This window comes from Sorex araneus, chromosome 6 (assembly GCF_027595985.1).
Source record: "Sorex araneus isolate mSorAra2 chromosome 6, mSorAra2.pri, whole genome shotgun sequence".
NCBI lineage: Eukaryota > Metazoa > Chordata > Mammalia > Eulipotyphla > Soricidae > Sorex > Sorex araneus.
This window is the reverse complement of record NC_073307.1, coordinates 15714558-15733001: the sequence shown is the minus strand read 5'-3', so window position 1 is coordinate 15733001 and position 18444 is coordinate 15714558. Positions and strand designations below refer to the sequence as shown.

General features: G+C 49.3%; 1 protein-coding gene across 1 annotated transcript in view; it reads right to left on the bottom strand.

Moving 5' to 3' along the window:
- Positions 1 to 17798, bottom strand: part of PRELID2 (PRELI domain containing 2) — a 75520-nt gene extending 57722 nt beyond the window's left edge. The window contains exon 1 of the mRNA XM_055142217.1: positions 17687 to 17798. Coding sequence (XP_054998192.1) covers positions 17687 to 17761 — 75 coding nt within the window. The 5' untranslated portion in view covers positions 17762 to 17798. The remainder of the gene's footprint in view (positions 1 to 17686) is intronic.
- Positions 17799 to 18444: the final 646 nt, after the last annotated feature.

Below are 18444 nucleotides of genomic sequence, written 5' to 3'. Positions count from 1 at the left end.
CACAATGATCAAACACCCATCCCTCCACCAGTGCACATTCCCCACCACCAATATCCCCAGAATACCACCCCTTTCCCACCCTCCCCCTGCCTCCATGGCAGACAATATTCCCCATACTCTCTACTTTGGGGCATTGTGGTTTGCAATACAGATACTGAGAGGTTATCATGTTTGGCCCATTATCTACTCTGGTCCACACATCTCCCATCCCGAAGGATTCCTCCAACCATCATTTTCTTAGTGATGCCTTCTCTATTCCAGCTGCCTTCTCCCCTCTGCTCATGAGACAGGCTTCCAACTATGGAGCAATCTTCCTCAAAAAAAGAAACACAAATGGCTAACAGGCACATGAAAAAAGGCTCCACATCGCTAGTCATCAGGGAGATGCAAATCAAAACAACAATGAGATACCATCTCACAGCACAGAGGCTCCCACACATTCAGAAGTCTTTAGCTCTAGCTGCACCCAGAGCAGAGAAGGGGAGGAGAGGGTCAACTGATTAGAAAATAATAGTACAATGGATATTGAACCAACCTATGTTATATGGAGTGTCCTTTGGGGCCCTGTGTGTCTCTAGCCCCAGGTGCCCTCCCAGGTAATCACCAAGCCCCCAGCTCTCTACCTACTGGGCCACACTTCCACTTGCCCCCCACCCAGCAGGTAAGAGCCCAACTCCTGATTTCTCTCCTGGTCCCACCTTCTTACTCCTCTGAGCAACTTGCCACCTACAGTCTGCTCCTAGCTGCCTCAATGGGGTGCCAGGGGCTGGAGCAATAGCACAGCAGGTAGGGTGTTTGCCTTGCATGTGGTCAACCCAGGTTTGATTCCCAGCATCCCATATGGTCCCTTGAGCACCGCCAGAAGTGGTTCCTGAGTGCAGAGCCAGGAGTAACCCCTGTGCATCGCCAGGTGTGACCCAAAAAGAAAAAAAGAATCAATTGGGGTGCCAGTTCCACTCCCCCCTTTTCACACTCTCCCTCCCAACACAATGAGGTCACACACTCCTGCTGGGCCCCAGCTGAGTGTGTCATTTTCTGGTCACTAAGCTACTCCGTGGTAGAGCCAGGACATTAAACCCAGCCTAATCCAAATGAGTTCATTCACAATGCCCTGTGTCACTGTCTAGGTCAGCACTGCAGGAAGACAGTCATAGCCGTAGACTTTACCACATGCTCAAGAAGTAGCTGAATTATTGATTTAATTCCTCTGAAAAACTATTTGGATTGTAAGAGGGTTAATAATAGCTATTTTTGTCCCAGGCAGTTTACATACATAATTTCAGTTTAATTCTCAAATCTCTCCCATGAGGTAGGTGCTGTTTGTCTCCCTTCACATCTAAGAAATAACGCTCTGATAAAATAAAGAAATTGGCTCAAAATCTCCCGGCTAATGAGAGATAAGACTGGAATGTAGTTTCAGAAACCGTCTGCTGCACAGTCTGTCTACCTCGCCCAGGATCCAGCCCATTCCACGGCGCAGTGGCCAAAGGGGAGAGTTGGGAAGAGCAAGTGACCCCGTAAAGTCAGAGGACCAGGCGGCTGCTGCCTCAGGCCTACTGCTCAGGGTGGGCTCTTTCCCCAGAAGCTACGGCACCATCCCGTGATCAAGTCTGAAAAGAAAAGTAGAGGGAGGGGGCTGGAGCGATAGCACAGCGGGTAGGGCGTTTGCCTTGCACGCGGCCAACCCGGGTTCAATTCCCAGCATCCCATATGGTCCCCCAAGCACCGCCAGGAGTAATTCCTGAGTGCAGAGCCAGGAGTAACCCCTGTGCACCACCAGGTGCGACGAAGAAGGAAAGAAAGAAGGAAAGGAAGGAAGGAAGGAAGGAAGGAAGGAAGGAAGGAAGGAAGGAAGGAAGGAAGGAAGGAAGGAAGGAAGGAAGGAAGGAAGGAAGGAAGGAAGGAAGGAAGGAAAGAAAAGTAAAGGGAAGACACGCAGGGCCTTACAGGTGCTGAGGAGGCGAGAGTAGCAGGCGGGAGGAAGGGGCTGGGGGAGCACAGGAAAGAGAACTTGCACCGATGACCGGAGGCTTTCTTCCTCTGGATCCCAGAAAATGGGACACGGCACTGGGTGAGGACAGGCCGCTGCCTGCAGAAGCTGGGTGCTGGCGGTTGGCATGTATATGCAAAACTCTGTGTGTACGGGGGGAGGGAGGCAAAGGGGGGCTGGCACACTGAGTTCTAAGAAAAGGGTCCCCAGTTTCACTTTTTCTTAAAGATGTATGTGTCCCCCGGTGACACTGGATTTGAACATTGTCTCCACGCAGGCAGGGACATTTTGACTTCAGTTGTTCCTGCCTCCATCACCAAGCATCGGGTCAAGAAAGCACTCAATGAACACTGGCTGAGTGAATGAACGCTTTGGCTGAGAGGCCTCACCGACTTCAGAGAGCCATAAGGAATGTCCACTGAAGCTTCTGAGGAGAACCAATCTGTGGAGAGAGCAGGGGACCTAGTCCTTATCGCCTCAGCACCCCTTATGCCCTACAGTGTCAACGCTGTCATTCACTCTGATCCTGAATAATGAATCTCTCTCTCTCTCTCTCTCTCTCTCTCTCTCTCTCTCTCACACACACACACACACACACACACACACACACACACAAGCGCACGCAATACACTCATCCAGATATTCATTCCATTTTGCTCCCGGAAGAAATACTCCAAGTCCCACTGATTGTTCTCCTGAAGTTTTCTCCCGTCCGGACACAGGTGTGGATCGTCTGCCCCTCGGCAGGTCTCTCACCTGGTGGGGGAATCTCAGCTGTCCTACAGGCACGGGTGAGAGGGTGCACATAGAACTAGAACTTTTACTCCAAGGTAATATATGAGTATTTCCTCTACTCTAATTCGGTTCGCATGCTTTAAGGTCATAAATAAGTCTCAGCTATTATAAATAAACCACATGCTGTGATTGCTAAACGGCAAAGGAGCTTGGAAATGAAAGAGAAGTAGAGTTTCCAGGTTCTGTTTGCGTCCCTAAGTTATCAGTAACAGCCCTACATACTGTAAACTCAAACGCTTTGAAAGGTTAAATAGAACTTTAACATCTGTTTATTAACATCTGCTTATCACTCAGTATCATGAGATACTGATTTAAGCAATAGTGAGCTGTCTACTCAGCAATAAAAAGAGTCACTTGTTTTATTATCTACATGCAGGACACTGTTCCAGGGACTGAGGATATGTAATAAAACAAACAAGGCTTCCTGCTCTCAGAGAATTTATTTGGAAGTTGGGGAAACAAACAAACAAATAAATCAGCAGGAAACAAATCATACTAAGGTTTAATAGAAGGATGAGAAATTATGGGGACACCTTGCGTGGTACTTAAGTGCCACCCATTAGATATCACTTATTTTAAAATACATACAAAAGACCCTACCTATTCATTCCAGAAACATTACTAGCAACACTCAAGTCATTATCCTACACAACTACTTCTAGAACTCAATAACACCAGCCTCAAGTTTTCCCCTGATACTGGGAAAAGAAATCAGAGGTTTGGTTCAAACAGCTTTATTCCATGCCAGGAAAGGCGTTTATTTCAACTTTTACTTTAACTGTAAGATTTGTTGTACTGAGGCTCCCCCTACCTGGCACTTCTTTAAATGATCTGACGCCGCCTCTCGGTAACCTGAATTGTTCTGGTTTCATTCACAAAAATGTCTGCAGAGAGGGACTGGGGGTTGTGGAGCGTGGCCTCGGGCACTGGAGCAGGAAAACCCGACCTTGCAAAGCGGCCCTGAGGTGAAACCTCGCAAGAGGGAGTAACTGGGCAACATTAGCAAAACGGAGTGTCTGCACCAGGTGTCTGGCCTTGAGCCTCACTCGACCCCCGAGTCACTACGCCTTAACCAAGACATTCTAACCCCAGCATATATAAGAAATTGGACCCGGGACAGAACAGAGTGGAAAAGGTGCTAGGCCAATAGTGATAAGCTTAATGTGATTGAACCTGACCAGGCAAGTGGGAACAGAGATAAAAAAAAAAAAATGGGACCACCTTAAACAGAGAAGCTTCTGCACCTCAAAAGATTCAGTGACCAGAATACAAAGACAGTCTACAGAATGGGAAAGGATATTCACCCAATACCCATCTGGTAAGGGGTTGATGTCAAGGACTTACAAGGCACTGGTTGAACTCCACAAGAAGAAAACATCCAACTCCATCAGAAAATGGGGCGATGAAATGAACAGAAACTCTCAGGGAAGAAATATGAGTGGCTAAAAGGCACATGAAAAATGCTGCTCATCACTAATTATCAGGGAGATGCAGAGCAAAACAACAATGAGATATCACCTCACACCACAGAGACTGGCCCACATCCAAAAGAACAAAAGCAACCGGTGTTGGCATAGATGTGAGGAGAATGAAACTCTCTTTCACTGCTGATGGGAATGCCGAGTGGTTCAGCCCTTTTGGAAAACAGTATGGACGCTTCTCAAAAAATTGAAAATTAAGCTCCCATTGGACCCAGCAATACCACTTCTGGGAATATATCCTGGAGATACAAAAGAGTATAATAAAAGTGACATCTGCACCTATATGTTCATTGCAGCGCTGTTTACAATAGCCAGAATCTGGAAAAAAACCCGAGTGCCCGAGAACAGATGACTGGTTAAAGAAACATTGGTACATCTACACAATGGAATACTATGCAGCTGTTAGAAAAGATGAAGTCATGAAATTTACATATAGGTGGATCAACATGGGAAGTATGTTAAGTGAAATGAGTCAAAAAGAGAGGGACAGACATAGAAAGATTGCACTCATTTGTGGAATATAAAGTAACAGAATGGGAGAATAACACCAAAGAATAGTAGAGATAAGTACCAGGAGGATTACTCCACAGATTGGAAGCTGGCCTCACATGCTGGGGGGCAAAGCGCTCGGATAGAGAAGGGAACACCAAGCAAAGGGTGCTAGGTGGGCCCGCTAGGGATGAAAATAGACTATAGGCTGAACATGATGCCTACTTAATACCTCTACAGCAAACCACACACCCAAAAGGAGAGAGAGAGAGCAAAAGGGAATGCCCTGCCACAAAGGCCGGGTGGGGTGGAGGGGACAGGGTGGGGGTGGTGGGAGGAATGCTGGGACCATTGGTGGTAGAAAATGGGCACTGGTGGAGGGATGGGTACTCGATCATTTTATGACTGAAATGCAAGCATGTAAGTTTGTAAGTCTGCAAGTTTATCTCATGGTGATTCACATTTTTTAAAAATGTGTGTATTTGGCAATAAAGTGAGCTGTGATCAGCCGCTCCCCGAGGGGTTTCTCCGCATGCTGGTCCTCCTTCGCCCCGTGGCCAGGCTCCTGCCCCAAGCCGGTACGCAACGTGTCCGGATATATTGGGGATAACTGGTCCCCAACAGGGGGTGGGATGGCGGGTCCCAGAGGGGCTCGTGAAGTTCAGGGCCAGGTTTTTCTGGCATCTTTCCAAACAGGACTGGATGGTGCTGGCCGAGGACGCAGTGAGCATCCTCTGAAGCACACGGGCGGTAGCCTAGAGGCCGGAAGCTGCATCCGTGTCCCTCCGCCTCCTCCCAACGAGCGAACATATTAACAAGTAGGAAGAAAAGGAGCCTACGTGGAAAGACATAATGGCACCGGGCTAGGGAGGCAGGCGGCAGCAGGCTGGGGCTCCCCCGGCCCCCTCCAGAGAGGCTCCCACACGGGGCAGGCCCAGCCTTCCTGCCCTGGACCTGGCCGGGAGGAGCAGAGGCAGCCGCGGCGTCTGGGCACCGCAGAGGGCTGTGCGCATCCCCCACCGTGCCAGGCCGCCGGGGGACAGGCAGGAGCGCCTCAGGGCAGCCGCTCCCTCTGCGGCTTCCACTTCCCCCCCAGCATGTAGAAGCCAACTGCGTCCTTTCCTGAAGATACAAACCCAGGGCCACTATCCCTCTGTCCAAGTCGTCTACTTTGCTTTCACCTCTCTTTAGAGGCCAAGTGCTGTCAAATACTCGGTAAACCACAAAATGTGCTACAGAGACATGCACATGAGTATACGGACATAAGTACATAGAGACAGGTACGTAACTAGGACAATTAAGAGGTCAAAGAATCAGGAGCAGCTGATTTATTTATGGACTGGGGGAGCTTCCTTGAAGATATGACATTTATCGTTGTTATCCGCAGGAAATTTTCTTAATTTTTTTCAATGAAAAAGAGCCTACTACTGAAAGGGGAAAGCTAGGGCTCCAGTCAAAGGGCTCCCGTCCTGGGTTCGATCCCAACATCGCACGGTTCCCTAAGTACCACCAAATATGGCCCCAAAGAAAAAGGAAAGGTATAAAATACCAACTCTCCAAGAAGTTGAGAAGTCAATGTCTGCCTTTTATGATACCCCCATGAAACTTCTTTCCCAGCCAAAAAAAAAAAATTAATGTCCTTGAAAAGAGTTAGTTTAGCAACTTTCAAATGACATTCTCCAAGAAAGCACAAAACATGGGACCGAAGCAATAGTACAGCAGGAAGGGTGTTTGCCTTGAACGCAGCCAACCCCGGTTCAATCCCTAGCATCCCTTATGGTCCCCCAAGCACCGCCAGGAGTAATTCCTGAGCGCAGAGCCATGAGTAATACCTGAGTATCGCTGGGTATGACCCAAAAAGAAGAAAGAAAAAAAAAAGGAAGAAGAAAGCACAAAATGGTGGTGGGGGGGAGGGGCGGATGATCTGTTTGAATGACCTGCAAAAAAAGCCAAGTGGACCTACAAGTCTGGCACACTGACCTCTTTTACAAGCATTACGGGAAACTCCCCCCCACTACTTCCCAGAGCGCACCTGCAAAGAGCTGGGACTCCTGCAAAAGAGATTCGCAACTGAATTACACAAAATCACTCTGGACTGTGCCAAATTCCCTTTATGAGCTACACACAACAGTCTTAGAAGAAAAGCAAAGTTGATTTGCTCCCAAAATCAAATGAGTCATCAAAGTGTCAGTAATAAAGAACTGCAGAGAATTAAGTGGATAGGTACTTTGGTTGGTGCCTCATGGCCTTCAGACCAGGCGGACGGTGAACTGGAAAGAATCAGGAACGAGAAGCCACGATGCAGAGTTCACTGTTGCCATCTGTGATGCCAAGCAGGGCGGCCACCAGATGGTCCCCGGAGAAGGCAGGGCTCTAACCAAAGGCTCACTAACGTCCTGTCACCCCATCCCTTTCAAACATGTTCCAATTGGCCGTGACATAACAATTTTTAAAATAAGGAGTTTATGTCTCTGGCACAAAAGAAAGTCCTCTTATCTCAACATTAAATGTCTGCACAAACCCAACACACAGAAGATAAACTCTATAAAGTAACTAGCTGATCTGTAGTCTTCAAAGGTACCAAGTTCCTGGGGCTAGAGAGATAGTACAGTGGGTAGGGCGCTTGCCTTGCACACGATCAACCCAGGTTCAATCCCAGCATCCCATTCGGTGCCCTGAGCACGGGCAGGAGCAAACACTGAGCATCCCCAGTGTGGCCCCAGAAAACAAACAAAAAAGTGCCAAGAAAAATTGTGGAAAATGCAGTTCGGGAGCTGGACTTAATCAAATGTTCAAAGAAAGATACTAAGTAGACAATTGCCCAAACCTGACTATTGTCTATTACTTTTCCTGGTTTTAAAATAATCTTCTGGTTTGGAAAACTGGGAAAGTGGCATATGGAAATTCTCTGTTTTTACAATGTGTTGTAAGTCTAATTATTTCAAAAGGAAGATTAGAAAATTTCAAAAATAAACATAAAGGTAGTGTTAAAAAGCAAAATGAGTTTTAGAATTCAAGAGATCTCAGTTGAAGGGCAAATCACTTATATTTGAGTCTGCCTGAGTTTCTTCATTTTAAAAGAGTTTTACTTAAAGACCTTACCTTAAAGAGTTGCTCTAGAAATTAAAGGAATAATTGAGTACAAAGCACAGCACCTTGAACTACTGAAATACTCTGCTCAATCAAAAGCCAGCTTCACTATTAGTAAATTAACATTAAAAAAAAAGAAACCTTAAAATCTCAAGACCAGGTTTTACTATTCTTGCAAACTAGGATGGTATAGCATTAGGTGCGCTACAGTTATTCATTTGTGTCCAAAATTTTTAAATGGCAACTGAAAAAGATTAGAAAGATAGTTTCTGCTATTCTAGACCAGAACACTCTCACAAGCTCGTATGTGACCAGGGCGGAATACTGGGGCTATGGTCCAGAAGCCTGGGTTCAAACCCTGCACCACACGCACAAAAAGTAACAATCCCATGGTCAGAATCCATATATGTGACAAAGGACTCCCTCTACCCTCACGTGAGGAAAAGGACTGCAGCAGACAAGAGGGAAATACAACTCACTGGGCTTGCCAGGCTCAGTCCACCTGCACCACCTGGCTATGGCAACCTGAGCCCATCACAGCAGCTCCATCCCCCCCGCCAGCCCCCCTACTCCCAGCTTGCCTGGAATCTTATAACAGAACCGGCTTGCCTGGAATCTTATAACAGAACCAGCTTGCCTGGAATCTTACAACAGAACCAAGGCTAAGGAGATAAGGGTGGGAAAACACTGCTCCAGTATGAGCAAAATAATAAATAGCTGTTATGCTAAACTTGGCCTACCATAGAGCAAATCATTTATTTTAGAAATATAGGTTTGCCTCCCCCCGCCCCCCCCAAATATTTCAGAAGCTCTGCAGGGAGAATTGTTCAGCACATGTAAGAGATTTGCAAGAGAATTAAAAAAAAAAATAGGATCAGAAATGGAAACATTATTAATTACCCAAGAAACTTTCTACTCTAAATGGAAATAGCCATTCATAAATCCCCTTTATGCGCTTAAGGGTAAACACTCAGACCATTTGGTTCGACACATCAGGCTCCAGGCGAAAATAAATAAAACCTGAGGCTGCTGTGTTGAAGGAAAGAAATTATTTCAATCTGTCCATTTTACTACAGTACCCTAAATAAGGACATGACTCAGTCCAAGTTACTGGGCCTAATTCTCACGTGTGAGAATTCACTTATTCAACACGGATTCACTGAGCATCTGCTATGTCCTGAGGCTGCAGTGGAATGTGGAACCCAGCAAGAAAAGTCTTGGAAGCCTCTTTACAATGACATGTTTTCATTTCGTGTCTCTATGTGGACATATACACAGTTTATGACATATCTATGCCTCTATATAGACATATATGTGTCTCTATATGGCAAATGTCTGCCTCTCATAATCAATACACATGGATGTCTACATAGAAATAAAGAAGCCTCTTTATACTGAACTTTTGCACTTTTTTGTGTTTATATATGCCACATATGCATATGTATACATAAATATGCCTACCTATATAGGGAGAGAGAGAGAGAGAGAGAGAGAGAGAATAAGAAAGAGAGAGAGAAAGTGTAAGGGGTTAAGGCATCTGAGGGGCTAAGGCAAAACCAAGAAGTATAGATAGAAGGGGATTAAGGGATTTTTGCCTGGCATGGGTCAACCCAGTTCGACCCCTGGCACTACATATGGACCCCGAGGACAAAGCCAGGAGTAAGACATGAACACCCCTGGTATGGCCAAGAACAAAAAGATATGAAAAGAGAAAAAGAAAGAAAAGAAGAAAAAAAAGAGAAAATCAACCTGAACAACCCTATAGCAAGGAAAAATATAACCTTTCCGGTCTCATTTAAAAACAAACAAGAGAGGCTTAAGAAGTTATCTTTGAGTCCAACTCAGAAAAGAGAAGCTGGTTAGGGTCGAAAGGAACGGCACGGTGGCTGAGAGCCTTGTTCTTCAACCGGGCATCTGCAGGCTGGCACCCGGCCACGAAGGCCACAAAGAACTGCTCCCAACTCCCAATCACAACACAACTCCAAGGCACAGCAGACGTCACGCAGCTGTAAAGTGTAATTTTAAGACATTGGATTTAGGGCCGGAGTATCTAACGGCAGGTAGGTGCTTGCCTTATACAAGGCTGACCCGATTCTATTCCCGGCACCCATATGGTCCCCGAGTCCACCAGGAGTGATCCCCGAGTGCAGAGCTGGGAGTAAGCCCTGGGCACAGCCAGTTGTGGCCCAAAAACAAATAAACAAACAAAAATTGGTCATAATAAAAAAAAAAAAAACACGACCTACATTGGATTCTGTGTCTATCTTGGTCATCAGCCGTCCTGCAAAACAGTTCTCCTCTTCTGCAGGCGTGAAAGGTTTCAGGACACTGGCGCAGAGCACCTGCCTGGCAGGAGATGGTCTCAAGTTCAAATCCCCAGTGCCCCACGGGCATGGGGCCCAATCCTGGCTGCCCTGCTCTTTGAGCCTGGCCGCGATGCTCTGCCACCAGCCAGTTCCAGCTAGACCGCAGCCAGCTATGTGTGAGCAGACACGGAAGTGCAATGATCGTAGGACCCCCAGCAAGCCCCACAACTTCAAAGATGTGCATGCACCATGACCAAGATGTTCCAGCCATGGAGAGCACTGTGTGAGCGCCATGGCAAGCTCTGGCCAGCACCACAATCTAACCGAGAGCCTCAACAAAGACCTATGACCCCCGCCAGCACCACAGCTAATAAAGAGCTGCATACTGGGGGCTGGAGTGAGAGCACAGCAGGGAGGGCATTTGCCTTGCATGCGGCCGACCAGGGTTCAATTCCCAGCATCCTATAGGGTCCCCCAAGCACCGCCACGAGTAATTCCTGAGTGCAAAGCCAGGAGTAACCCCTGTGCATAGCCGGGTCTGACCCCAAAAATAAAACAAACAAACAAAAAGACTGCAAAATGGGGCCAGAATGATAGCACAGCAGGTGGGGCCCTTGCCTTGCACTCAGCCTGCATTCAGTCCCTCGCATGCCACATGGTCCCTGAGCTCAGCCAGGAGTACTTCCTGAGTGTGAAGCCAGGAGTAACCCCTGAGCATCACTGGTTGCGGCCCTCCTTTTAAAAAAGACTAAGTGTGTCAGTGCCAGAACCTGCGGTGCCACGCTCGGCAAAGCAAGCCCTACAGCTGGAAATATGCAAGCATCCGCACCATGCCAAAAGTAAGAGGGGGAGGGGGGAGGGATTCCAGTGGGCTCAGACCTCAGAGAGCTCAGCTGTGCGTGTGCTTTACATGCCAGAGGCTCCAATACCCAACTGGCAGTAAGCAGAGTAGCTCCTGAGCACCAACACCCACATGTCAGCGCAAAAGCAAAAGAAAAATTTTAATAGCAGAGACAGGTGTGTGTGCATCTACACCCACATCATCAGAGCAATACTGAATGGGAAGGGGAGAGAGAGAGAGAGAGAGAGAGAGAGAGAGAGAGAGAGAGAGAGAAGCACTCAACAGGCCCTTGTAGACTGTTCTGCTTTCATCTATGCAACTTTGTGCTGCCTCTGTGATGAGAACTAGAAAGCTAAGAGCCATACAAAAAAGAGACACCAAAATACACTGTCAAGTGCCTTGACACCACAGTTCATGGGAACTACGGCTTAGCATCTGATGAATAAACCATTTAAGGTTTCAGAGTTCCTGCATGAAGAGCTCAATGAAAAACACTGTCACTGTGATTTAGGGAAGGGAAGGGAAGGGAGGGAAGGGGAGGGGAGGGGAGGGGAGGGGAGGGGAGGGGAGGGGAGGGGAGGGGAGGGAAGGGAAGGGAAGGAGGAAGAAAGAAAGAGAAGGAGAGAAGGAGAGAAAGAGAAGGAGAGAGAAAGAGAGAGAAAAAGAGAGAGAAAGAAGGAAGGAAGGAAGGAAGGAAGGAAGGAAGGAAGGAAGGAAGGAAGGAAGGAAGGAAGGAAGGAAGGAAGGAAGGAAGGAAGGAAGGAAGGAAGGAAGGAAGGAAGGAAGGGAGCACTGTGTCCCATGACCAAAGAGTGTTGGGTTGTTTGTTTCCAAGGAGCCGCTGCAGTTGGAAAGCATGCCGCTAATCTTTTGCCAGTGGAATCCAACAGGCAGGTGTAAGGAGAGCAAACATTCCTCCTATTCTAAAAATAGTCGCATATCATAACTTGGAAGGCAGGCCCTAACATACCAAAAGCCACAGATCAGTAAACAATTTAAAACAGAACATTCTCAGTGCTGAGTGGAGTTTCAAAACAGATTAAATGTTTCTTATACATCTCATTATCCCTTCTGTTTTCCTTTGAGAGTGGGGAGGGGAGGAATACACAAAGACGAAAAGAAAAATCAAAGTGTATTTTGCCCAGAATTCTCAGTCTGTCAACATTTATTTTAAAAAGCATGTGTTGGGCCAAAGCGATGGAACAGCAGGTAGGACACTTGCCTTGCATGTGGCCAACCCACGTTCGATCCCTGGCACCACGTATTGTCTCCTGGGCACTGGCAGGAGTGATCCAGAGCCAGGAGTAAATTCTATGCACCCCCAGGTGCGACCAGAAACAAGGAAAGGAGGGAGGGAGGGAGGGAGGGAGGGAGGGAGGGAAGGAAGGAAGGAAGGAAGGAAGGAAGGAAGGAAGGAAGGAAGGAAGGAAGGAAAGAAGGAAGGAAGGAAGGAAGGAAGGAAGGAAGGAAGGAAGGAAGGAAGGAAGGAAGGAAGGAAGGAAGGAAGGAAGGAAGGAAGGAAGGAAGGAAGGAAGGAAGGAAGGAAGGGAGGGAAGGACGCGATCCTCATAACACTCTTGGGAGGGAGGCAGGGCACCTGGTATTTTCATGGCACAGGTGACAAACGAAAGCAGGAGGACCGTCTTCTACAGCTGCTTACCCCGTGCACTGCACAAGGCCTCCCAAAGCAGGTCATGGACCTTTTCCAACTTTGCTTACATAGCTCAACTCTACTAGCCCTGTTCACTGCAAGCTCACGAAGCCCTAGATGACGCCTTTTCTACGTTCTGTTTTGTCTTTGTCACACCCAGCTGTGTTCAGGCCTCACTCCCGGCTCTGCTCTCAGGGATCACTCCTGACGGGACCATATGGAAAGCTAGGGTTAGAACTCGGGTCAGCCGATGTGAAGGCAAGTGTTCTGCCCGCTATACTCCAGCCCAGTGATGCCTTTGGTAACTGGCACAAGGGCACAGTACAGGCCAGTGAAAACGGCTCCCAAAGGCACGTGAAATCACAATGAAATCACAATGACTGGAATCCAAATCCACCCATTCTCTCATAAGGTGAAAATTCTCCCAGCGTGTGGGTTTATGGGCTTCTTGGAAATAGGCATGTCAGGGTCTGGGGCAATAGCACAGCGGGTAGGGCGTTTGCCTTGCACGCGGCCAGCCCGGGTTCAATTCCCAGCATCCCATATGGTCTCCTGAGCACTGCCAGGGGTAATTCCTGAGTGCAGAGCCAGGAGTAGCCCCTGTGCATTGCCTGGTGTGACACAAAATGCAAAAAAAGAAATAAATAAAATTAAAAAAAAAAAAAAAGAAATAGGCATGTCAGGGGCTGGAGCGGTAGTACAGCAGGTGGGGTGCTTGCCTTGCACACGGCCGAGCTGGATTGAATCCACACCACCCCACATGGTCCCCTGAGCCAGCTAGGAGTCACCCCTGAGTGCAGAGCCAGGAGTAAGCCCTGAGCATAAATGGGTATCTGTAGGATAACATAGCCTCAGGTAGTCTATTGGGAACTTTCCTCTGTGTTTATTTATAGCTTCCATCTTAGTGTTCTGTTGACTTGTAAATATTGTTTTGCTCTTCTCCTTGAGTCCTTTGCATAGTTTATTCAGAGCCATGTCCTTTTGTATGGTCACAGGAAGACTGTAGCAAACGCTATGCTTTGTAACCTGGGGGTCATTTGACTCTACATGATATTTTCCTCCTGGGCATCTGTTCTCTAGACCTAAGCCTCAGCTGCCCTTACTTCCTAGCACCCCCAAAAGCAGGGTCCCGACGAGGGACGGGACGGACCCAGGGCAAGCAGTGAGATACGTGCTACCCTGGCATTGAGATGGGCCTGGCCAAAGTGCCTAATGCTTAACTATAAGTTAAGAGCTCGGTCATGGACAAATGCTGTCACGATCCAAAAAGTAATAACTAGATTCGGACCCTGCTAGGGTTAGGAAGGATTAATCTGGCCTGAGTGCTGTAGTCTGAGTCTGTGGCAAGATGTTCCCAAGAGAGCTGCCCTACAAGCCTCAATGTATCCTACTGTGTCCATACAAAAATAATTAGTATTAGGATGTTGATGAGTTTTGGGACTGAGGAAAGGAGAAAAACACTTTAAGAGGTATTTTGCCTGAGGGCCCTCAGGAAGGGCTTTATAATGCCCCTAGGTGGTGCTTCCTTTAAGGGCTTTCTTATGTTGATTTTGCTACCAGACTGTGTGTAGCCTAGAGGGCAGGGTGGAGAGAGACAAGTAGGGGGACAGACAAGTGAAGAAGGAGCAGAATCCAGAGAGCAGGGGTGGAGGAATGAGGAGCTAGGAAGGAAGAGAGTGTGAGATGAGAGAGACAAAAGATTGAATAAACGGTAACTAATCGGCAAACAGCTTGGTCCTCGTTCTTCCTTCGCCTGTCTGTGGCCAACAGCTCTCCCGATCCAGCCCATACACAGCGGTTCCAGAGCACCAAACGCGGGCGGTGAGACAGAGCCGCCCGGAGAGTCCTCGAGCACACACCCTTTAGGTGTGCATAGTTATTTACAGGTATGGCCCCCAAAAACAAGACCAAACAAAAACAGGCCTATAGCTTCTCACAGAGATTCTGCGAGACAGCTCTGTATATAACCTTCTAGACTCTTCCATGGCCTTAACTCCATTTCATCACCAGACCTGTCATCGGCCAGTGTTATCCTCACTCCCTAATCCACCTCCCAAAATGCCCTTCTCAGTCTGTTCCTAACTATGCTCTAGGCACGACGCCAAGCAGTGATGCCACGTCCAAACTGAATCCAGCGACGCAGAGGACCTCGGCTAAAACACATGAAACAGTGCAGAATGCACCAGCTAAACCCCGTCAACTCATAGAAGAAAGAGAATTAAGGCTCTCGCTCAGGGCAGCCATGCAATCCCGGGGGCTGGTTGAGCAATGAAGAACTAAAACACTTCTCGGCCTGCCACTCATTCCAGTGATCCTCTCTTTCCGGCTGTAGCAGACTCATGGGGCAGGGTTAGCCTGGGAGGAAACATCAGGAGCACAGCAAAGTTGCTCAGTAAGCAGTTCCTTCTCTCAATGAGTCAACAGCCAATTACTAGCGAGAGAGCCCGCTGGTCACCAGGACTGTGGACTTTGGATGCTGAAGTCCGGAAATCCTGGCTCTCTCACCTGCTGCCGGTGGTAACCTAAAAAAGTACCTCGAACTTAAAGTCTCCGAGAGGCTAGAGCGTTAGTACCGAGAGTAGGGTGTTGGCCTTGGCACACAGCTGACCCAAGTTCAATCCCTGGCATCCCTGAGCACCGCCAGGAGTAGCCCTGAGCATCTCTGCGTGCTCTTCCATTTCTTTGGCCAGTGAAGCACATTAAGTCCATCTTACTACATCATGAGGCTGTGCGAGGACTAAAGATAACTATGAGTGCTTATTTCGAAAAGGCAGCATGGTTCCACAAATGTCACTGTTTCCAGAAAGGCTCTGACTGAAGAGACAACTCAGGAGCCTCAGCAGGCCCATAAACTCTGCATGTCTGAATACGCATCACCTACTGGAATTGTTTGCTCACAGGTAGATTATTAATTAACATGAGCCTCACCCCCTACAGGCCATCAGGGCTGTGAGAAAAGGATCTTTTTCTTGGGCCTTGTACCTAGCAGAGAACCTGGTACACACACACTCACGATGTCGAATCACCTGGCATTTAACCCAGGGCCAAAACGTAGCTCAGATGTGGTTAAATATCCAGCACACACACACGAGATAGTAATGTAAGCCAGAAACTGCCGAGCACCCAGCACTCTCAGATCCAAGCCTGGCATGTTTGGGCTACAAGTTTCTGCGGGAATCCTGCTTTGAGGAAGTGTTTACAAATTAATAGAGAACCATCAAAGTAACTTTTAAAATGATCGTTGGGGTCTGGACAAAGTGAGCTCCATTTCAGAGCAGCAAGAGACCCTTTCTAATGAGGACAATCCAGAAAGATGTACTAAAGGAGGGGGCTGGAGTGATAGCACAGCGGGTAGGGCGTTTGCCTTGCACGAGGCTGACCCGGGTTCGGATCCCAGCATCCCATATGGTCCCCTGAGCACCGCCAGGAGTAATTCCTGAGTGCAGAACCAGGAGTAACCCCTGTGCATCGCCGGGTGTGACCCAAGAAAAAAAAAAAAGATGTACTAAAGGAAAAATCCATGTGTTGGGGGCCCAAGAAATGCCATTATAGGTAGGGCAGTTGCCTTCAATACAGCCAACTGGTTTTGATCGGCAGCACCCCGTAAGGTCCCCAGAGTCTGCGAGGAGTAATTTCTAAGAGCAGAGCCAAAAAACAAAAACAAAAAACCCTAAGCACCACCAGGTTTGGTGAAAATAAAAAGAAGAAAAAAAGAGAAAATCCGTGTATCGAAATAGCAGTGCTAACTCAAAACTGGGATGTTGGCTGTTTCTCTATGGGGAAGTCTGGCCCAGATCTAGAGACCATTCACTCATTCTTATTCATCTTGTTAGATTATGACTGAGTATGTAGTAGGTGCTAAACAATGCTCTAGAGAGGGACATCAATGAAACGGAGCACCCCTCCAAATAGATACATCAGTGGCTAAGGCACTTGCCTTACATGCAGCCACCCCTTACATCCCCATCACCAGATACGGACGCCTGAACACCACCGGAGTAACCCCTGAGCACAGAGGAAGAAGGAAAGAAGGAAAAAGAACGGGAGGGCGGAACCTAAAGGCTATTTCAGCACATTCTTATGTTGTAGAGGAAGAAACAGAAGGCTCCGCGAGCCCACCCCTGAGCTGGACCCCTAGAGAGGGAAGTTAAAGAGCAGAGGCAGACTAGAGTCCCGAGACCCCACCCACAAAGCGGGGTGCTTTCCAAGAACGGTCGCACTCCAATGCTGTAGGACTGAAATCCAATCAGGAACGGCTCTGTAATGCTCTATCCCACAGTGATTCAATTTAAAAATAAAAGTTTAAAAAAATAAAAGATATGGGGGTGGAGCGATAGCACAGCGGGTGGGGCATTTGCTTGTACGCGACTGAATAAAAGATATGGGGAAACCCGGGAACCGGGGATTCCGGGTTCGATTCCCAGTATCCCATATGGTCCCCCGAGCACCGTCAGGACTAATTCCTGAGTGCATAGGCCGGAGAAACCCCTGTGCATGGCCGGGTGTGACCCAAAAAGCAAAAACCATAATAATAAATAAAAGATGTTTTTGATTGAAGGAAGGAAAGAGAAAGAAAGAAAGAAAGAAAGAAAGAAAGAAAGAAAGAAAGAAAGAAAGAAAGAAAGAAAGAAAGAAAGAAAGAAAGAAAGAAAGAAAGAAAAGGAAGGTCCCATTGTGCCCTTGTCCCTTACGCTGGGCACAGTCCTAAGGAGGAAACTTGGGGCCCAAAAGGGGGTTCATCCCTCCCGGCAGGGAACCGAACCGCGCGCGTGGCAGGCGTCCCGCCCTCCCCGTTTCCTGTCCCCGCGCTCCCAGGACCCAGCGGGGGGCGGGGAGACGGAGACACCCCCCTCCTACACCCCCCCCCGCCAGTCCCTGTCCCCGCGTCCCGCAGCGGTTCCCCGCGAGCTGGGGACCAGCCGGCTGCCCGCGGGGCTCCGGCCGCCCCACCCTCCGCGCGGGGCTGCAGCGTCCCGGGCTCGCGGCCCCCCCCAACCCCGGCCCGGCAGGAAGCGCGGCCCGACCCCGCGGGGGCGGCGGTACCTTCCGGAGGAAGCTGGCGACCACCTGCTCGAAGGGGTACTTGTACACCTGGCGCACCTCCACCGTCACCCCCATCCCGCGCGCGGCGCCGGCGGCCCTGGGTGTGGCGGGGGGGGGGTGCTCCTTCCTCTTCAAACTCCCGAAACTTTATTGTCCGCCCGAGAACACACACGCCCCGCCCCGCCCCCCGCGCCCGTCGGGGCGGCCGTGTCCCTCCCCGCGGCCTCTGCCCGCCGGCGGGAGCCGTGTCCCCTCGCTCCCGCGGTCTCTGCCCGCTGGCCGCAACTCTGCCCCGTCCCCCCGGGGACTCTGTCCGCAGTTGGGAGTTCTGTCCCGTCCCCCCGGGGTCTCTGCCTGCTGGCCGGACCTCTGTCCCCGTCCCCCCGGGGTCTCTGCCCGCTGGCCCGACCTCTGTCCCCTGCTCCCCGGGGTCTCTGGCCGCTGGCCGGACCTCTGTCCTCTGCCCCCGGGGGCTCTGCCTGCTGGCCCGAGCTCTGTCCCCTGCTCCCCGGGGTCTCTGCCCGCAGGCGGGAGCTCTATCCCCTTCCCCGCCCCCCCCCCCTTGTCTCTGCCCGCTGCGGCCCTTCCATGTGCGCTTTGCAGGCACCTCGGGGCCCCGTGGGGTGTTGAGCCCCTAAGCGCTTCTGGCAACGCCGAGGAAAGGGACCCGAGCCCTAAATTTGCGGCCTTCCTGGTGGACGGGTCGTGGCTGAGTCCGCGGGGACCAAGCCAGCGCCTGCTCCTTCCCCTTCCCCCCC